The sequence below is a fragment of the Patiria miniata genome, unplaced genomic scaffold (genome assembly GCF_015706575.1).
Source record: "Patiria miniata isolate m_02_andy unplaced genomic scaffold, ASM1570657v1 HiC_scaffold_9, whole genome shotgun sequence".
Taxonomy (NCBI): Eukaryota; Metazoa; Echinodermata; class Asteroidea; order Valvatida; family Asterinidae; genus Patiria; species Patiria miniata.
In genome coordinates, this window is record NW_024037076.1 from 2,832,000 (window position 1) to 2,853,237 (window position 21,238).

The following is a 21,238-nucleotide window of genomic DNA, read 5'->3' on the forward strand; positions in this document are numbered from 1 at the left end:
ATGCATTACATGTATGTAGCTATACATAAACACTCATAACAGTTGGTTAATGACTGGTTAATAAAACCTTGAAGTTATTATTCAAATGTGATTTAGTACGTTCGTTGAGAATTAATTAAAATGAACATCCACAAGTTTCTTTAACCCTAACCTTCATAAGTCCTCCAAAATACTGTTTGCAAAATGAAGGGATTTGCAGGATTGAGGCTACATGTATATGGCAAATGTTTGTTGCTGATTTCGGAGGATGCACTGTGTCAAGGTCTTGGGCCGGACCTTGTGTTGTTTATGCTCAGTCGTGCATAAATTTAGGCCTAGATTATACTTGAAATCCTCCGCACTGCTCCAGGATGTCACTGGCTGAGCCTCAACATATTGACAGTGATTGCTGGAGGATTTTGCAGGATTGAGTCAATGGTCACCCCTCCAAGTAGCCCCACTAGTGTGGCCGTCGGTATGCTGCGCTGAACCTCTGGCCACACACCGTGGTACCGCGCGCTACTGAGGACGAAGTTTTTCATAAAATTCAGGGCAGTTTCTTACATTTTCAGTTTCTTACTTTCTTATGGTTGTATTCTATGATGTCTCACCTATCACTTCTGGGATGCTTAGCATGTGCTTAGGTCTAATGATGTTCCATTTTCCGAGATATTCTTCAATCTTTCTGGAGTCCATATGCACTCGTGAAACGTCTGGTGATGGCAGCCATTTTTAATGGGACAAGAGATGACCTCAAGCTGTGACGTCGCGTGTATGCAAATTGCTTGTGGAGCGCGCGAGGGCGCGAATTGCAAATGCAACGGCTGTTTCCTGTGCCGTAGATCCTGAATAGAGATCGGTGCACGTGGCCCCCTGACGATAAATGCATGGTACAGGAAACAGCCGTCGCATTTGCAACTCGCGCCCCCCCGCGCTCGACAAGCGATTTGCATAAACGCGACGTCACAGCTTGAGGTCATCTCTTGTCACATTCAAAATGGCTGCCACCACCAGACGTTTCACGAGTGCATATGGGCTCCAGAAAGATTGAAGAATATCTCGGAAAATGGAACATCATTAGACCTAAGCATCCCAGAAGTGATAGGTGAGACATCATAGAATACAACCATAAGAAAGTAAGAAACTGAGAATGTAAGAAACTGCCCTGAATTTTATGAAAACTTCGTCCTCAGTAGCGCGCGGTACCACGGTGTGTGGCCAGAGGTTCAGCGCAGCATACCGACGGCCACACTAGTGGGGCTACCCTCCAAGGACCACATTCAAGAAACAAGTGAGGATTTTGCAGGATAGGGGTTACAATTACATCCTAGCAAAAATGCCTGGGGAGTTAGGGTTAATTCAAATGATATATTAGAACATCTTTGACTGAACATATGGTATTAAGAATTAATATACAGATGACACCATACCATTGACCAAGATGAGAGTTTTAGTGCTTGATGTGGCTTCCCGGTTTAGCTACACAAGATGCACCGTCCGCATTCACCAAAGAAAACAAAAACTTACTTTGGTCATCAGAGCTTGACCTCCGCTCCCAGGGGTCAAGCCCGCCCTCAATCATCGCCTTGTCCCCGGATGACCCTTGATCCCTAACCTTTGACCTGCCCACATGACCTGACAGAATCCGCTCACCGAAATCGTCTTTCGTCATCGCCTGGTAGCTTGTGGTTGGACTTCCCCCGCCTAGTAGATGAGAAGGGTTGTCAGCTGTGTAGATACCCTGGCTGTGAACTGGCTCGCTAATGCTCCGTCCTCGGAATTTGTCACTGTTGGTCGGGGTCTCCCAGCCGCTGCTGGCCTCACTGCCACCAGCAGAGGGCGCTTTGGGACCGTCCGACTGATCCCCACCCAGAACTTCATCCAAGTGTTGCTTGAGGTCGTCCATGTTCCCGTTGCCGATGATCTTGAGACCTGTGCTCTCTGCTGACGTGGTAGAGATGTTATCTTGAGCTGGCTCGGACGCTTTCTCAGAGTTTGGTGTGACGACCACAAACTCGTCTGTCACTGAGAGAGAATCAGCCGAACTGCGGCTGACTTTGTCATCCATTGCGCGATGGCTGTTTCCTCTGTAAACATTGACAGCTGCTAATTTATAGAGCTAAAATTCAACTTGCAGCAGCTGACTGATTAGTCGCATTCTGTCCAAATTGTGGCCGAACCTGTGAAATGTCAAAAATGTTATTTATTTATTGTCAGTGTCACAAAACACTGACTGTGATTGTGAAATAGTAAGTGTCATTATTTGCATTGAGTTTGCAAGCACCAATCCTTATTGCTACATGCATTAGTCCAAACTGGAGGGGGGAAAAGCACCTGAAACATGCTTAAACATTTCGCAGTGGCTATTGTTACGGCAGCCGTAACGCATTTCCCATTTTCTATCGTTACGGTAGACTGCAACCTGGCAACTTTTATAAAAAAACATGACAAGAAAATATAAAATTAGAAGGAAAAAAGTGAATTTGAACTTTATGAAATTCGGACTTTATTTCCCTTTTAAAAAAAATCCTCCAAAGCCTCAGGTTAGAAAAGGAAAAAAATTCGAGTGCAAAACTGAGATTCGAACCCGCAACCTCGCGGTGCAAAATCCTACCCTCTATCGGCTGAGCTGGCGCACTGCTCGATAAACGTGGGGAAACAAATAATTATATACCCGCGTGCGTATCAAAAAAATATCGTAGAGGGCGCTAAACAACGAGTGCCGTAACGATAGCCACTTCGTAAACATTTTAAATTATTTACTTGTTTATTTTTAAATATACAGCAAACTAGGCCTATACTATGTACAATTTTAATACGAATTACAATTGAGCTGAGCATCTTGAGTATGTCTTTCATTATTTCATAACCATGATAACTGTTATTTTTATGATTAATATATTATTAATAATATATATATATTAATATATTATTATTATTATTATTATTATAGAGAACACGAAATCCACCATGTCAAATGCAGACAGGAAAGTTGAGAAAGATATGAATAGATCATGATTCATGGATGCTCAATGTGAGTACATTTTGACAACAAACACCTGGAGTGGAGGCTGGACACATGCAATCAACCATTTTTATTTTGTCAACAATCAATGAATATAGGATTAGGAGCTGCGCTGCACAGACTCATCGTTCGGGAGTGATCAATAAAACTTCACTGTTTTTACCTCCAAAGTGTCACAAATATTACTTTATACTCACTCAATAAACTGGCTTTATGACTTGACACACTTAAACGACCTTTTTAAAGCAAAGAAAGCCAACGATACTGGGGAATTTAGGCCTCTTTCAAGGTGACTTGTGCGCTAAACTGCACACAAAATGGTCTCAGTTGAAAATTGTTTCACGCATGCGTCAACTTCTTTTTAAGGCTGTTGCAGTTCCAGAGGGAATATATTGTTACTTTTTTGGATTATTTCTCACAAACTCAATTTGGAACAAGAATTTCAATTATGGTTTGCAAAATTTAAAATTGAACCAAATTTCAACAGCACAAAGTAAGTTAAAAACAGGAAAAAAGAGTTGAGTGGAACAATAAATATCTCTGGACTAAAAATGGCAAGTTTTGTGAAATTAAAACAACCAACCAACACTTGGTGGCGCTCTTTCAATATGTCAGCCTCCTCAACCAACATGAACAGTTCGTCTGCCACAGGTAAAAGGGCTCATTTGTCTTTAAATTTTACATTTCTGGTAACGAAATATATTTCATTTAATATCCAGCGCATCTGCCAACATGATATTGTAAGTAGATTTATCCTGATTATCATTTTTGAGTAGTTATGTTGGAAAAAGAAGTGCAACTTTGCTGGTTATGTACAAAATCTATGGGATTCGGGAGCGCTTCAACTTCAGTTCAAGTTCCACTTTTAATAGTCTTTAGACAGTCTTGAACGGTTTATACCCGAAAGTGACCTGATTAACTCTGAACGGAAAAAATTCCGTACTCGGACGTAGTCCGAGTAACTTGGACCCAACTTATCGCCTTTTTAAAAATTTGGACATGGTCTGGCGATAGTAGGGTCCAAGCCCATTCCGAGACCTAGACAACACAGTCACTGACAGTCCCAAAAACCAACATTTTCCAACAAAAAACATCAGATTTCACCTTCAAAACGGCCTCCAAATTACTAGGTATGCCACCTGAGGTACAAGTAGACATCGATAATTAAGATAGTTGTACTGAAGTTTACTTACGATCCGGAAAAAAGTGAAATTTTCCGTTCATTTCGGAGAGCTCCCCTCGCGATCTTGAACACGTTAAATTTGCGATCGTGTTTAAAGTTTGAACGACGCGATTTCTTCTACATGCCCAGCGTACATTCGATGGTCCCCGTATCCCGTATGCGATTCCGTTACCGAGCGCGCGCGATGCATCGATTATGATAATGATCACGTTTGTAAACACATACATGTGCATTTCGAACTGTAAAAGGGAATCGGGAACCAGCTTGAACTGGTACCCGCTATAAAAGCTGCGCTAGTTCCCGACTCCCTATTATCGTTTGAAATGCACATGTGTTTACAAACGTGATCCAGTCTACTCATTATCATAATCGATGCATCGCGCGCGCTCGGTAACGGAATCGCACTCGGGATACGGGGACCATCGAATGTACGCTGGGCATGTAGAAGAAATCGCGTCGTTCAAACTTTAAACACGATCGCAAATTTAACGTGTTCAAGATCGCGAGGGGAGCTCTCCGAAATGAACGGAAAATTTCACTTTTTTTCCGGATCGTAAGTAAACTTCAGTACAACCATCTTAATTATCGATGTCTACTTGTACCTCAGGTGGCATATCTAGTAATTTGGAGGCCGTTTTGAAGGTGAAATCTGATGTTTTTTGTTGGAAAATGTTGGTTTTTGGGACTGTCAGTGACTGTGTTGTCTAGGTCTCGGAATGGGCTTGGACCCTACTATCGCCAGACCATGTCCAAATTTTTAAAAAGGCGATAAGTTGGGTCCAAGTTACTCGGACTAACTCGGACGTCACTTTTTTCAATTAATTTTCTAGCGCCAAAAGTTACATCTTTTATGGTTATTCCTCCACTTTCCCTCCTCTACTCTCACCCTCTCCTTTCCTTAATTTCTATTTATTAATCAGTCAGTTACTTCATCGGGATTCGAACCTCTGACGCTTGCTTGATACACGAGACTCTTAACCGCTAGGCCGCGCACGATCGCTGTTGCAATAATCAATCTTTGGACGTATTTGAAGTATCCATTGAAATAAACTAAATATTCATGAGAAAATAAATATTCATAATGACGTATTGCACTATCATTGGCAGGCTCATGCGACGTCATGGTTGTTGATGTCACGTGTATAACGTACCGCTGTCTTTCAGCCACTACAATCAGTTTTGACCGGCTGCTTCAAGTTAGTTCTGCACGACGTATGCATCCAAAATGTGCTCTAAAAACACATTTTGAGTAAATTTTTTTCACCTTAACACAGCTTCCTGGATTTCTCTTGGTTCAAATGACAAGGTGAGGTGACAATTAATATGTTTGGCAGCAGATAAATTGACGTCCGAGTATGGATCTTTTCCCCTCTGAACCACTACCAGTATTTTTAAGAAAAGGAAGAATGCTGCATCCTGACATGCCTGACGCTCCTTTTTTCATGTCAATGGAGGTCAGTCATTGCAAAAATGTTGAACTTGAAAAGACAATGAATCTGGGACTGAGAAACATTTCCAATTTTGTTAGAAAATACTATGACATTCTTCTTGACTCTCCATAGAGTTTGTAAACAACCAACGAAGTGGCATCTGGATGCTACATTCTTTCCCTGAAGTTGTAACTTAGCGTCGTGTAAAGTTGTGTCCATTTGTTTCTCTTTCACTCCCAGATGAAGCTGGCAACATCTTCAAGTTCAAGGATGGCTACCTGAAGGTCACTCCTGATATAGTCCATGACTATCCGGCAAGCTTGCGAGACAGCGGGACTCCAATTATAATCGATAATGGTTACTGATAACAACCCAAGTTTTTGTTACTCAGCTGAAGCCGAAAATATCGCTTCATAATTTTGTTAATTTTTTTTTTTTCATTTAAATAAGAAAAGTCTCCATATTGAAACAAGGTTTGCAAAAAAATAGCAAACACACTTCAACAGACCTAGAAATGCATATTATCTCAATATAGTCAGTTTACAGAAAACAATTGTGACATTTCTTTGTAACATTCTTGCAGCAAAAGCGTCAGTCTCACACAAATGACCTACATGTATGCTTTCAACGTTTTTAATTTATGTTACTCCCTTCCCACCGCAGGGTCTTGTTTCAGCCGAGTGGGCTGGGCTAGCGACCCCACCCCCAGGCTCGTCTTCCGAAACATCATCGCTCGTCAGCGCGGCAAGAAAGACTACGAGTCACAAATCGGCAACGATATTCCCAACATTGAAGCAGTACGCTGGCTGCTCAAGACGCAGTTTGACCGCAATGTTCTGACTCATTACGATGCTCAGGAGCTAGTCTTTGATCACATCTTCAGCCGGCTGGGTCTGGACACTGAGGGCGCTGTCCAACATCCACTAGTGCTGACGGAGACACTGTGTAACCCCAACTACTGCAGGCAATGTGAGTTTTAAATAGATCCATTTCTATGAAGTTTTTCCACTTAAAAATGATCAAAGGTAGAATTGTAGACAATGTTTTCTCTTCAAACTTAACTTGGCAAATCTGATTCTCTTTGGTTTTCATTGCATATTTTGTTGTCTTCTTTACAAAAAAAATTCTTCTCCAGTGATGTCAGAGCTGCTCTTTGAGTGTTATCACGTTCCCAAGGTTGCCTTTGGTGTTGACGGCCTCTTCAGTTTCTACAACAACTTTCCTGATGCTGGTAATTTGATTACTTCATTTGAAACAAAACAAGATTCACAAAACTTCACAACCAAAATGCCAAGGAAGAGTTGAGACCAATAAGTTTAATGCGGTGTTTCTTTTTAGAAGCTTCACAAAAGTTCAAAGTTCACAGGAAAAATGTCCGTCGATTGAAAGGATTAGAACATTAAGATCTCAGCCTTTCTAAAGTCATGAACATTTCTGTCCGCCATCATTTTGCATGCAGTCTCTGCATGATGTTCAGGGATTTTTTTTACTCAGGAACATCTGATGGTCTAGTTCTGGCCTCCGGCTACCAGACTACCCACATCCTTCCCATACTGCAAGGCAAGCTAGACAGCACACATTGTAAGCGCATCAACATCGGCGGTGCACACGCGGTGGCCTTAATGCACAAGCTTCTGCAGCTCAAATATCCGGCTCACTTTGCTGCCGTCAATTTGAGCAGAGCGGAGGTAAGCGACATCTTGATGTCGAGGAAAATAAATAGATTATTGTTGTTGTGATCCTAGTTCAGGGGGAAACAAAACTGGAAAGGGCATCTGCTTTGAATAGACTTTGTGACAGTGAATGTGTGCCCACATGATGAGTATACATCAATACATCACCATGTATAAGTCTCGGAACTCTAAATTGAATTTTGATCCAAATTTAGGAATTGGTGAATGAGCATACCAACGTGTCGTTGGACTTCAACGAAGAGCTGGCTGATTGGCGATCAACGGCATACTGTGAGCAACACATGCATCGCATACAGCTTCCATACACACCGGTAAGTGTTTCCACTCTGTCTATAAAGTAAGCTCTCAAGGACACCAATGCAGAGAGAGTCCATTTTTTATTGTTTGGTCTTGGGTTTTTTTTCGACAGCTGCCCGGCTGGTCGTCAGATGACAAGAAACAAGACAGGAAACAGCAGCAGATCAAACGGTTGCAGGAGATCAACGCCAAGAGAAGAGAGGAACGGGTGAGATATGTGGATGGTGTGTTACTCAGTGTCCAAATTTAATCAAAATGATTCATTGGTTGGCTATTTGGTTAATCTGTTATGTACCTTGGGCTTGTACAAAAGCGGCTGAGTTTGAATCAATTTGACTGGGACTGTAGTCAGATTTTATCATGATTGTGGAACGCATCTGTACAATGCCATATGGATTCCTACTGAATACTAGTGATGCAACCAGCATGGTAGGATGGTAGAAATTGTCAACAAGACTTGTCTAAGCATCAGAAACTTGCTCTGTTGTGCCTCAGTGATGTGGTCAGTTATCAACTCTTTGTACAAATTGTCTTTTTAGCTAGCCGCAGAGGAAGACAGGTTACAGCAGCTGAGGAGCGTTCAGGAGTTGCTGGAAGATGAAGATGACGAAGGATACCAGGTGAATAATGATTGTGGCCCAACTCGCTTAAAAAGTTGGCCTGATTGCTGCACGGTGGGCAGGCCTAAAAGATAGTTGGCCAATTTGCAACTGATTGACAGGACAAAAAGCTTATCATGAAGTGATTTTACCTTTTAAAAGCCAGGGTCTTTTCCACACCGGGATTTTGTTGTTTATCTTTTACTCAGCCCACTGTAACATTATATGGTTAATCCCTTAAGATAGTTCGCTAAAACTCACACACGTACAGGCCACATATAGTCCTCATGCTCCACTAGTTGAGTGATGGCTTGCTGACTGACAAAGTGATTAGTTTGTCTGCATAACACTTTACTGGCTTAGTGGAGTTATGAGAAAGCATAGTTGGTGTAATTAATTGGAAAGTCATGAAGATATTGCAAACAAATCTTTCAGACAGCTCTGAGGGAGCTTGGCTACTACTCGGGGGCGGAGCTTCAGTCCATGATTGACAAGCTGATAGAATCCATTCAGAAGATCAAGGACAAGATACAAGGGGTGGAGTCTCAACCAACCAGCCAATCACAGGCCGATGCTTCTCAGACTGACCAATCACAGAAGGAGGGAACTCAGAGAAAGGTTGGCGTAGAATGGGTGGAGTTATAAAACTAAAATATGCATTATGCACGCTCTGTTGTTTATTATTCATACACATCCAATTGTTATGTGTCTCATTTTGTATAAAATGAATTTATTATGTCTTTTGATAACTAATGGTTTGAATATCCTTGACGATCAAAAAGAAATGGACAATGTGTAAAGGTAGTAAGCGCATTAATATTTCCTTGTTGCCATGGTACTTTACTTTGTTTCTATGGTAACTTGACAGAGCCCTGATGCTGATGCGATGGACAGTGATCTGGATCTACTGCTGAGAGACGTGGACCCAGACTATGACAGGTAGAAACAGGGGCACCAGACTGTGCTATCCAAATTATACCAATGCATATGCATCACCGTTGAAATCCTTGTTCTTAAACTATACTTCTTAACTTGGGTAAATTTCACAGATATGCCAAGCATAGACTTTACCTATGTTCGCTCTTCTTTTTTTCTAGTAAGCAAACCAGCCCACAGCCTGCCGCAAGAATGACCTTTGACCTAGCGGAGTACTATCAGCTACAGCTTGGGGTAGAGCGGATACGCGTTCCAGAGATCATATTCCAACCATCGATAATTGGTCACGATCAGGCCGGAATGGCCGAGACATTGGAGCATGTGCTGAGGGGGTACGATAGCAAGACGCAGGATAGATTAGTACAGGTAAGGGGAGGGGCAGGGCTTGAGACGTAGGCGGAGCTTGGAGGGAGGGGGTGTGTCTAGACATGGGCAGGGGGTGTGGCTTAAGCATTAATCATCAACAATAACCAAGTAGCAAAGACCTTGATATGTGGAGTGAATAGGCCTGTAAGTTGCTTTAAAATAAAGGGAGAGGCGGGACTTGAGGGAAGGGGCGTGTCAAGATAAGGGTGGGGGGTGTGGCTAAAACGTCAGTAATCAGCAACAACCTTCATATGTGGACTGAGGAGTTACAAATATACTCAAGGATAGAATAATGCATTTGAAGGGGTGGGTCGAAAGAAGTGGGCATGTGTTCTTATGAATATAAGTCGTCGGCAATTTGTTTCCTTCAATTTTTGATATTTGTTTTTGTCCCACCAGAGGGTTTTCTTGACTGGAGGTAATATGATGTACCCAGGTATGAAGCAGAGAATTGAAGCAGAGCTGCTGGCCATGAGACCCTTCCAGTCTCCATTCCAAGTATTCACGGCAGGTAGGCATGAATTAATGTCTCAAAACCCACTCACAACCTAAAATCCATCACAGCCTTGCGCTGTTATGAAGAGACAATTTTTGAATTAGCTGTGTATTTTCACTTACCAGGAGATCCGGTGTTAGACGCTTGGCACGGTGCCAAGCAGTGGTCCACCGATGCCACGTCAGTTAAAGATGGCTTTGTCACCAGAGAGGAATATCTGGAGAAAGGCGGGGAGTACATCAAGGAACATGTGGCATCCAATAGATACAGACCTAATCCCACAGTGGTCCGATCATGATAGGACAATAGACTCATTTGCTCTGTGCATGATGCAGCGAGGGCGCTATACACACACACCCCAAGTCAAGATGAACCCTGAACATTTCTGCACAGGATTGGTGGGCTTCTAGGGACACACGCCACACGTGGGACCTGTGGAGACAGTTGTGATTTTTTACCTCTATTGGCCGTTAAGAAACTATAGAGGGCGCAGTTTACCTGAGCACGAGCACTATTAGTGTGGCACTGTGGAGCCAAGCAATAAATAAACTTGTTGCCATTGTGTAGTTGTACTCTGGTTCTACATAATGCCTCACTGTATTGTAGATCATTTTTTCTGCTCAAAGTTCATTCATGTCAACTTCAATTCCATTTTTTTGGCACAAACTTTAGGGTAACTGTATTGAGGTATAAAACAAACTCAACAATCTACAATAAGTCTTTTGTGGATGCTATTTTATTTGAGTATTTACATAGCAACAATGTGCAGGTATTTTTTTCTGTTCCACCTTCATTTTGAAATAAAGACATTTTATTACAAAAAATTGTGTGACTCATTCTGACAAGTTTTTGAAAATGGTACTTGTTACAGTGAACATACATAGTTATAGAGATCCTCGCTCAGACAACATGCAAAGCAAATTCAACAAAATATGGTCACTGCTTTCAAATACAGAAATCTACGAATAAAACCCGGAAGTGTATAATTTGAGGTACAAGTGCGTGCTGTCAATAGTACTTAGATATGTCCGAGCAAAAAATGCAACCAAATTGTTTTGTTCTTCACAAATTAATACTCTGCTCCATTTAATTAGAGACAAATTGGAAAATGCTTACAAAAAAAAAAAAAGCTGTCATGATAATGTGTATCCTAGGCTATGTTTGGATGAGGCAGTTTTATTTTTACTTTTTACAAATATTGCAACAAAAAAATCTACAAAAATGGTGAATACTTTACAAAATGTCAACTTAAAAGAAACAAATATGGAAGAAATTCCATTTCAGCCTACTCTACATGGTAAATTTTCAAAAAGGAATAGGAAAGAAAATAAAAGATAAAATAGAGATTGTTGTAACTGAATATCAAAGCAGTTCCCCCAAAAAATAAAAGATAAAATAATAAAGATATGTTACAATGAAAATGTATGTTTATATGAATGAAGCATTTCATAACGTCAACACTTAATTGTTACCGTTACCAAAAGATTTGGCTTCGTCCACAAATTAGCATTGAACTGAAAGCGTTACATGCCCTCCAAATGTTTTCATTGGGCATTCCGTAATCCAATGTACATCCGACAACATGATGTACATGAACAAGGTTGATAAGGGTAGTGATACCTTTGGTCTGTATTGAAGGGTTTCAGTGCACTTTTAGGACCAACAGTAATTTCCAAGTTGATAATTGGCACTCTGAAGAAATTTGCAGTGATAGCCTGAGAACTGTTACAACACATGCTGGCAAGTACACGTACATATTCAATGCAATTAAGTAATATTCCTGAATCAATTAATATAATTACAAAAAGAACAATAACTATTATATATAATCCTTCAATTCTTGTCTATAACTCAAATATACTATGTCTACACATGCAGTTTAAACTAAATGTCTACTGACTTGGTCACATTTTGGGAATTAGGGTGTTTTAGACACCATGCGCCTAGGGAGAGAGGCTGATTTTGTTTTCCTCTAAAGAAATAGACATACATGTAAACCCAATGCTTAACTGGCACATTTTCATTCACTCAAACATTTTGAAACTACATTTTAACATCAATTCCACACTAATTTTTTTCACAACTCGTCCATTTTTTTTTCAATGTGCTCTTGCACAAACACTGTTCTAATCACGAAAGTACATTTTGTAATTTGAAGACAAAACACTGAGTATAATTCCTCCTTTTCAGTTTCGAAAAATAAAATTTGTTGTCCAATCACACTGGAAGCCCCAAACTGCCATTATTTTGAAGATACTGAACAACAAGCTAGATTTGTTCCAATAAATGGAAAATGATTACACATTACATACTCGTAGAATCGCTACAAAGTAAATACAAGCATTGAAGCACAGTATTCTAGCATTTTACTTACAGATGCTACAATTTCCAACACGTTTAGCACCATTTTTTTTCATACAAAAAGTGACTTGTGTCCAGCTTAAAGTGACCACACACAGTGAATTTGCGGAGCTGCCAAAGTGGCGTGGTCTTATTTTCTGCGTATCCTGGCTAGTTATTATCCAGCCACCAAGTGGCGTATCGTGTGGATATCTTCATGGAAGATCCATGCACGTGACGCAAACAGCACATGGTGCATGCAATCAATGTGAGATGGCACAGCGACTAGGCATGACTGTTCATGACGACATCCTCGATTATAAAAATATCACTGTCATTGATCATGATGCACACATTGCTTACCATACAAGCCTCTTTGCAGCTCTGAGGTTCAACGTGATTGGTGAAGACACAACATCATGAATATTCATTGACTTAAGGCAACAACTTGTCCAAAACCCCAACAAAAGCAACTCCTATTTGTTTTTCCCTCCCATATTTAAAGACCACAGTGGACAGTGACAAAGTGCAGATTCCCTGAGCAATAATAAATTCTCTACAAATCGTCCGACCACTGGGTGACTTCCTAATGAATCTCAACCAATCAGAGAACCCAGCAATTTCTAAAGTCCAAAGCGATTGGCTCACTGCCCTTTGAGCAAACTATATATTGACCAATCATAAATTTATATTCAAATTCCAGGCAGCTGATTGGTTTGTACCTCTAGGCACTACTTGATATTAACCAATCATTGGACTGCATACATACTTTCATGGATACTGACTGGCCAATCACCACTTCGAATGCCTGCCACATGTATCAACCAATATTAGGAAAACCTATTTTACATCATTCAAGCTTTTTCAGTAACGAATCCTTCTTGGAACTTCCTCAACAATTAAAGTATATAAAATAATTTCCAACTCTACTGTTTCTTTCATAACTTGCCAACAAAACACATGAAACTATTGTCAACCTTGTACTTTTCATAAGTATCCTGAAACCATCGAAATAAGTTCATGAAATGCTACTTCTTTACATTATTCGCCAGAAGAAACCTTTCTTAGTCGTAATCACTCTTTCTGAATTTAACAACTTGTCAATTCTCAAATCCAAGATAACTTTTGTAAGTTGTAACGGCACATCTTATTGGCCCGTCTGCTAAAAGGAAATCATAAGTACCAATGTCTTTCATTGGTCAGTTCATCGTATAGGACAAAGAGTACAAAAGTCAACAGAGACAGTATATTTCTTAAACTCTGACAATCTTACATTGGATTTTTTAAACCCGAGAGATTCTCCCTTGAGATTTTCAGCACTTATACTCCAATAAGGAAGACCAAACAAAATAGCCCACTAAAATCTTCTTGAAACTACTTCAAATATCCCAGTCTTTGATTGGTCAATCCACTGCCAACGAAAACCAAATTTATGTAACAAAAGCCATGATTGGTCACTTTGCTCAAGCCAAAACACACTACCAAAACTTTCATCCAATGAAATCTTCCCTCTACCTTCTTCGCATAAGCCCCCATTTGTAATTGGTCAACCCATAAATCAAAGAACATGACCTGTCTTTTTCAGTGGGGCCTACCGCCTGCACCGGTTTCAGAGGGATTTCGTTGTCTGACGGGTTTGTCTACATTCAATCCTTCGTCGGGGAATGTATTGCCGTTGGTGATGTGTTTCTTGATTCCTCCGTTGAGGATATCTTTGATGTGTTGCCCAATCAGCCCAATGGCGACTAGAGAAAAAAAAGACGGAAAAGCTTCATTTATGATTTATCCTTTCCATTCTACATCTTGACAAAGCCACTAAATGGTTTTCTATGATTTGGAACAACAAGGCTTTGCCCCTACTTTGGCCATACTTTCCCCGCAGGATAGGCGTTATTTCTGCCTTGCGGCAACCATCAACTCCTAAACTAAACACACACACATATATATACACATACAGTCGTGTTTTACATAACCCTCAAGGACAATGCATTGTCTTTTCCTCTTTCCCTTTAATATAACACTGTCTCCCTTTGTCTGTCTGTCCTTGAGGTGAATGTAATTCACATAATTGTGGGGAATTGGAACTATACACTACACATTTCTTTCACATGCTTAACAGTTAGCAGAAAAGTTGTGCTTACTATAGCAGAAAATCATGCTGCTGCTTACGCACTTTTTTATTTATATTATTTTAAGCACTATTTTCACGGTGTGGATGTGCTATCAGTTGCACATGCATAGAGATTTGTATTGTTACATCACTGATTTAAGCAACTTTTTTCCTCTGGGGTTAAGCGTGCTTTTGCTGTGCTTACTGCTTAACGGTCTCTATGAAATAGATGCATGCTCGGTAAGCACAAAAATCGGCTGTTAAGTAGAGCTATGATACTGGGCTCAGATGAGCGATAGTTATTATGGGGACCGAAGACAATATGGGGAAAAGTATGGATATGTACCTGTATTTTCTGAGCCTCTTGGAATGATGATATCAGCGTATTTCTTGGTGGGTAGACAGAACTCTTCAAAAGCTGGCTTGACAAATTTGACATACTGCACTAGAATCTGCTCCAGCTCACGCCCACGGTCCTTGATGTCTCGAACAACTGCACAAAATTCATATCATTTTCATGCTATTATTTGAAATAATATTGATAGAGATATATTGAAGAAAAAAAAATTAAGTTACGCTTGATCCTGTTTAACTGTTCAATACAGTTTTCAGCATGGACTTAAAAGTCCTTGATTAAATTGAACTGAGCTGAAATGAAGCGTTTTTTTTTTAACCCAATTAAATTTCCAAGATCCCCTTTCAACCGTTACCTCTTCTAGATAGTCTGGTGTCAGCGTCTGTGTCCACGAACAGTTTCATATGGAACATGTCCCTGACTTCTTTGTTATAGAATACCAGTATACCCTCAAAGAGCACCACGTCAGCTGGGTAGATCACTGTGAACTCTTCCGCTTTCCTGAAAAAGAGAAAACAACAGTCATAACACTGTTTATCCTCGACACATTTGGTACTTACACAAAAAGATTTCTTGTTAGGGATGATGGGAATATACCTCATGGAAATGTGTCCTGTTTCTAGCTATATGAGAAAAATTAAGAGACTACAAACAATAACTGTGATAAAAAACAAACTTTTGAAATGTGTTTTTCTCTTCCTATGGCAAATTTTTGGCATTGTTCTTAGATGTTACCTTGAATTGGTTGTGAAGTCATAAGCAGGAATCTTGACTGTCTTGCCCGCAATGATGTCGTCGAGTGTCTGCTTGATCAGATCAAAATCAAAGGAAGCTGTGGATCGAAGAAAGAGAAAGATGAGATGAAGCATGCAGAGCGAAGCATGGGCAACTTGCAAATGAGGCAGCTTTTTGACTTTTAGAAATTTGCCATCGGGAGGAGAGAATTTCAAAACTATTGCAAGCTTTTTGCTCAATTTAAGCCAAGTTCACGACGAGAATTCTGTTCATGAGCATACCTGGATGGTCAAAGTTGAACTGTCCTTTGAATGCCAGAGCCTGCTCCCCATTGCTCAGATCTCGATAGAAGCTGTCTTGGCTGATGACCGCTACCTTGCGCTTCTTGCTGTCGATGTTACGCTGTCCGAGACGTTCTACTATCTTGGTACAGACGGAGGACTGCAAAATGATAAAACACAAATCACTCAATGTGCAACTGCATCACATATCTGTAGACCATTGGGTAATGGTTACGGTTTCTGACTCGTGTGCGATGGTAAAATGTTCATAGGTTCTGACCCTGATGGAAACATATTTGTGTTCTTGGGCAAGACACTTCACTACAATCGATAGAAACTGATATTACGATTCTTTCATCCAAATGCTCCCATTTTAATTGAAAAACCATCCGAGTTTGAACGAGACGTCTGGTTTTCACCATATTAGGAATCACTTTCATGCCACATAACGGTCAATCATTTCTTTTTAACTGCAAATTGTAATGAAAAAGAGAGTTTGTATATTACTGAAGAGGTTAATGATATCTCACCTGCATGTACGCTTGTACTTATTTTCTTTTTTTAACTCTTTCAACTTCCTGACTGTTTATATCCTCACATTAAAACTGGCCCACTTCCTTTTATGATACTTTTTCACTGTGCACAATGCGAAAGTTGTTAAACATGACTCCTGGTGTTTCATATTAAAGTGAAAACGTAAGAAGCGAAACTGACAATATTCAACTCTCTTTATTGCTAACTTCTTAAAGAGGACCTGTGCACAGATATGGTAAAGCGAAGGCTTCTGTGATATTCATAGCAAATTTGATGTTAAGCAGCATTTAAAAACCAGCGTAAGTATAAGTTTAACTAAATAGTCTTGGACAAAACAGTAGTCATTACTTTGTGTAGTTGTAAGAATATTGCACGTAAAATGGTCAATGCTTTATTTTTCTCTAATCTCTAGGTAGTCTCGTTACCTTTTGGGATTATTATGTTCAGAGTTCTTGCCACAGGAACATTGTCACTTTCAAACTTGTCGTACAGTGTTTCACAATTAAAAACATCCATCGTTTGCAAATCCAATCCACGAAGCGAGGTCCAACCTCGGTGGCGGCAAAACTTGTTAAAAAATGCCCCAGCAAAATGACCTATGCATGTACTGTACCGGTATGGGTGTTACTGAAATAGAGTGACCAATTTTGATGTGACACCAAGCTGAAGGTGACCTCACTATCGGTCACCCGATAATCCTGAAGATTTCGTAGAAGGCCTAGAAGCTCAAACTTAGGGCAAATAAATAATCAAGCAGCTAAACAAAAATATAGACTGTAAACAAACACCCTGCAACGTCACAACTAAAAACATTTCAACTAAAACTTAATCCCCCCAAAATGGATGGAGTGCTTTAATTTGTTTTTGAAGTGAGGTGCATGCAAACCAAATCTTGCTGAATTTTTGGAGCAAAGTACAATGTAAGTGGAATTTTTCCATTTAGAAACAGAATCCAGCTTTTGAAGGAGACAAAACAGTAAGTGAACCCAGTACAGGGAGTGAAGTACTGATTATTTAGGACACAAAATTAATAACACTTTTTAAAAAATTCCAAGAATATGACTTAACTATATATAGACCATTACTTCAAATGCTTTGATTTACAAATATATGATTTACATGTACCTATATTTTGTATGTTTTCAAACCATTTTCGGTGCCACAATTTTGTCTAAAATATACACAAGTATGATGAAACGTAAAATTTCTAATTGCTAATTGTTACACTAACAATTTTTGATTATTATAAGTCATTTGCTATACAAGTCTGTGTGCACATCCTGTATCGAATGCAATATCAACCCTCTTGAAAAAGCAGTGCTTTTTGACGGTTGTGTAGAGTCGGATTTCAAGCAGATTTCAGAGTTTGTCAAGGGAAGGAAGACCGCCATACAAAAGTCAAAAGGCCGAAGGGAAAAAAAAGCACTCTGCTAAAAATAACTCAGGTTACTGACATTCAAAAGGCGGCACTGAGGGAAAATGACACTGGCATTCATATAGATCGATTTTTCCTTCAGTCAAAATAGTGTGAAATCGTTCATAATTCTGAGCACTGGTAATCTTCAGAGCACATGTACAGTATTTGTCAGTTTACAGTACTGCTTAACTACAGATGAAAAGATGGGCAGATAATTTTTTTAAATTTTGTTTGGAAAAAGAGAAAAAATATCTCCCTAAAAAGAAAATACTATGAGTGCCTATCCCACATACACGCAAGTCTCGTTTTGTTAGCGTTCAACCAATCTCAACATTTTAAATTACAATACACGATTTAAGTTTGTCCCTTCATATGTTCACATGTTAAAAGGGTGTGCATTTGTAAAGGTCCGCATAATAATACAACCACATGGATGTGTCAATACAGCAATTCACGTGTGTACAGTCCCTGTGTGTTTTATGAGGTAAAGTCTGCAAATTTTGTGAGCATCATAAATGTGATATCTGTTTTGTTTTTCCATGTAGCCTGGTTTTCACTTTGAAAATTCCCCATTAATGGCATTCAAAACCTTTCTTTTTCATTGTCCGAGAAGTTACTCAGTTATTTGTAAAGTTGGCACGGGGTACCTGAGCCCATAATCTGGAACCGGTTCCTGACATCAGCGGTCGGGTACTCGAGTACCCGGTTCCGATGCACAGCCCTAGTTCACACCGGTTCAATTTTAAAATAAAAATATTCTAGAGAAACTGCCATGACATGTTAAAAGTGAAGCTACATACCGTGTACACATCAAGCCATACACAAAGCCCATTCGATTATCACAACTGAGCTTAAGAGTTAATATTTGATATTGACACGCTTTGTGTTGATTTGGCAAACAACAGGAAGGTTAATGGGTTCGCTTACCAAAGCCCAAAGTTTTGTTTAATAGTTTTGCTAAATTAATCAAAATTTCAAGCAGAGCACACTGTGTATGACTAAGATTGGAAACTTATCAGATCAATTTTCCGGAAGAAAACGAAAACAATTGACGCGCTTTGTGTTGATTTTGCAAAACGCAGGAAGGTTAATGGATTCGCTTACCAAAGCCCAAGGTTTTGTTTAGTTTTGCTAAATTAATCAAAATTTCAAGCAGAGCACACTGTGTATGACTAATATTGGGAAGTTATCAGATCAATTTTCCGAAAAAAAAAGAAAATGTGAAAATCACTTTAAATCTTGAAATTACACGTAGAAGATAAAGGAAACAAAACTGAAAAACAAAAATGGCTGAAAGCTCACAGATACACGTAAGTAAGCAACAGGCATGGTTCCTTTGTTTCATTATTTTGTTCCCAAAATAAAAAAAGTTATAGTTAACACACACAGACACATGCAAACGGAAAAAAATCAATAAATAAAAAAAGGGTTAACTACATCAGACAAAAATAAAACGAATACATCATCAGACTTACAATGTATTACACAAAGGAGTCACTGAGGCATAAATTAGTCTTTCGTTGCATTTCTACAGCTGTGTGAATTCACGTGAAAAATCTTTTGAAAAACTGATTTTGTTTCTTTTTGCTGGGGGACTTTCCTGACGTCGATTTCAAAATCAGGAAACAAACACATACCGGTATTTCTTTTTTCAGTGTTACTTAGTAATTATAACTGATCTGGTCTCACAACTAACAAATTTTCAATCTCTCAGCTCGTAATAAATCATGGAAGTGCATAAATAGGACATTCCTTGTAATCCATTAATTTCAGTAATTATTCACAAAAAGCAAACACCTACATGTAGCTAAGGCATGTCAGGCCAAGATACATCAGGCAGGTTTTTTTTTAGATATAATCAAACAAACACTGAACAGCTGTTGACTTAATTTGTTGTTTTAGCTTGACTCATCAGTAACACTTAACAGGGTTGCCATCAACTTTAGACAAAAATATCTCAGATATCAAAGGTCATTTGGGATAAAATAGCTGACGTGATGTTACGCGAATGCCCACTCTGCTTGTGTATTCGTGCACCGTCTCCCTGCGCGTTCATGCCTGGAGGAAGGAGTCAATGGTTCAGGCATGTCATGTGCCTTCAACGAGCATCCATGACCATAGCATTCATTGTACAAATGCCCAGTTAAAATATCAAGAACAAGACAGTTTAAAGGGAAACTGTGTCCAGGAATACGCCCAATTGGGCTACAAAACGTGTTTTGAACGAAATGATGTTAATCGGAAAGAACATTTAAAAGTAGGATATAAACATCCACACAACCATCCTTTAAAAACAGGGCGCTTTTGTATAATATTCTTGTGTTATTCGTGTGAGAACGACTTTCGGGGTCCACTTTTTGCGACCCCAAAAAGTTGGGCTGTTCGTGCTTGTTGTGATTCCAGCCGTAAGGGTTCGCCTTTTGCGGACGTGTAAGAAATCACATTTTGTGCATTGGTGATTGGTCACCGCTGTTCGGGACCACTGTGCTGTGTACGTGTGTACTACTGCTACTACGACACACACAACCCTTACAACTTGTAAGTTGTATTGTACATTGTATGAAAATGACTAGGAAACACGTATCATTCATAGTTTTCATACTCTGTCTCATATGTTTATCGTGTCCAATGTAAACAGTCTTTTTTTTCCATCTTTTCTCGGGAATGCATTAAGTTGGTTTCCTTTCAACCAGATGTTTGAAATAGGATATTATTATTCATGTTTAAAGTAAACAATCCTAAACATGAAACTCTCGGGGATTTCAGGAAGCAGTGCCTCTTTAAATAATATATTATTGTGAATAATTCTGTTGAAATTTTGTTAATAAAATTGACAAGTGTTGAGATAGAACCATGGTTGATATAAGTTATTATTAATATAACTTTATAAGTACCACTAGGCACTACTACAGGCTGATGTCATTGATTAATAATATGTTGGATAGTAAACAAGTTCCGGCACCAGTCCCCACAGTACACACAACCCATTCACCACGAGGCGGCGAACAGACCTACAAATCCAACACGTGTGGCAACGTTGCATCACATTGTCTGCCATGTGTTCTTTGTTCGCGCGCCCCCGCGCGGCCTATATGGCCGCACGTCGCACGAAGAGAGAAACACACCACCGTTTTTACGCCGCAAATTTCACCATACCGAATTCCATTCCATGTTTGAGAAAACGTAGGATTGTGATGAAAACCCTTACCTTCCCCGAGGAAGTTCCCCCGCTGACGCCGATGAGAAATGGTCTTCTAATCTGGCCATTTGATGAGGACGTTTTCCCGTTTGCTGAGTCCTGCGAACCCCGACCCGCCATGTTGCTGTATGGCCTCCATGTCGTGAAAACCGCGCAATTTGCTTTCAGCGCGGGCGCCTAAAAGCGTCCGATTGGGCGCCACGCGATAAGATTACCGCGTTAAGTAAACAAATCCCCTTTGTCAATCCGCCTATTTGGGCGG

The 21,238-nt window shown here is 39.8% G+C and overlaps 3 protein-coding genes across 4 annotated transcripts in view; 1 reads left to right on the plus strand and 2 right to left on the minus strand.

Moving 5' to 3' along the window:
* LOC119720760 (rab GTPase-activating protein 1-like) overlaps positions 1–3,355 on the minus strand; it is a 45,539-nt gene extending 42,184 nt beyond the window's left edge. The window contains exons 1-2 of one of the 2 annotated variants that reach the window (XM_038190594.1): positions 3,202–3,355; positions 1,633–2,159 (exon numbers count right to left, since the gene is read on the minus strand). In XM_038190594.1, coding sequence (XP_038046522.1) covers positions 1,633–2,047 — 415 coding nt within the window. In that variant the 5' untranslated portion in view covers positions 2,048–2,159; positions 3,202–3,355. Of the gene's footprint in view, positions 1–1,506; positions 2,160–3,201 lie in introns of both variants that reach the window. The other variant, XM_038190592.1, reaches the window with a different exon arrangement.
* Positions 3,356–3,548: 193 nt separating this feature from the next.
* LOC119720761 (actin-related protein 5-like) lies at positions 3,549–11,206 on the plus strand. The gene is made up of 13 exons (XM_038190595.1): positions 3,549–3,655; positions 5,858–5,974; positions 6,281–6,586; positions 6,753–6,848; positions 7,112–7,305; positions 7,506–7,622; positions 7,721–7,816; positions 8,148–8,228; positions 8,643–8,825; positions 9,076–9,146; positions 9,305–9,509; positions 9,909–10,020; positions 10,131–11,206. Exons 1-13 carry the CDS (start codon positions 3,556–3,558, stop codon positions 10,301–10,303), a joined length of 1,851 nt encoding a protein of 616 aa, XP_038046523.1. The 5' UTR covers positions 3,549–3,555; the 3' UTR covers positions 10,304–11,206.
* LOC119720763 (uridine-cytidine kinase 2-like) lies at positions 10,724–21,120 on the minus strand. The gene is made up of 6 exons (XM_038190597.1): positions 20,986–21,120; positions 15,827–15,986; positions 15,546–15,642; positions 15,166–15,311; positions 14,802–14,948; positions 10,724–14,090 (listed from the first exon to the last, which is right to left on the minus strand). Exons 1-6 carry the CDS (start codon positions 21,094–21,096, stop codon positions 13,927–13,929), a joined length of 825 nt encoding a protein of 274 aa, XP_038046525.1. The 5' UTR covers positions 21,097–21,120; the 3' UTR covers positions 10,724–13,926.
* Between the last annotated feature and the right edge of the window lie 118 nt (positions 21,121–21,238).

Coding starts and splice junctions, on each gene's coding strand:
- LOC119720763 (XM_038190597.1), bottom strand. CDS start 21,096: ATGGCGGGTCGGGGTTCGCAGGACTCAGCAAACGGGAAAACGTCCTCA. Junction 15,987..20,985: donor GGGGAACTTCCTCGGGGAAG/GTAAGGGTTTTC, acceptor ATCATTTTGCAG/TCCTCCGTCTGTACCAAGAT. Junction 14,949..15,165: donor CACCAGACTATCTAGAAGAG/GTAACGGTTGAA, acceptor AATTTTGTGCAG/TTGTTCGAGACATCAAGGAC.
- LOC119720761 (XM_038190595.1), top strand. CDS start 3,556: ATGGCAAGTTTTGTGAAATTAAAACAACCAACCAACACTTGGTGGCGC. Junction 6,849..7,111: donor CAACAACTTTCCTGATGCTG/GTAATTTGATTA, acceptor TTTTTTACTCAG/GAACATCTGATGGTCTAGTT. Junction 9,510..9,908: donor CGCAGGATAGATTAGTACAG/GTAAGGGGAGGG, acceptor TTGTCCCACCAG/AGGGTTTTCTTGACTGGAGG.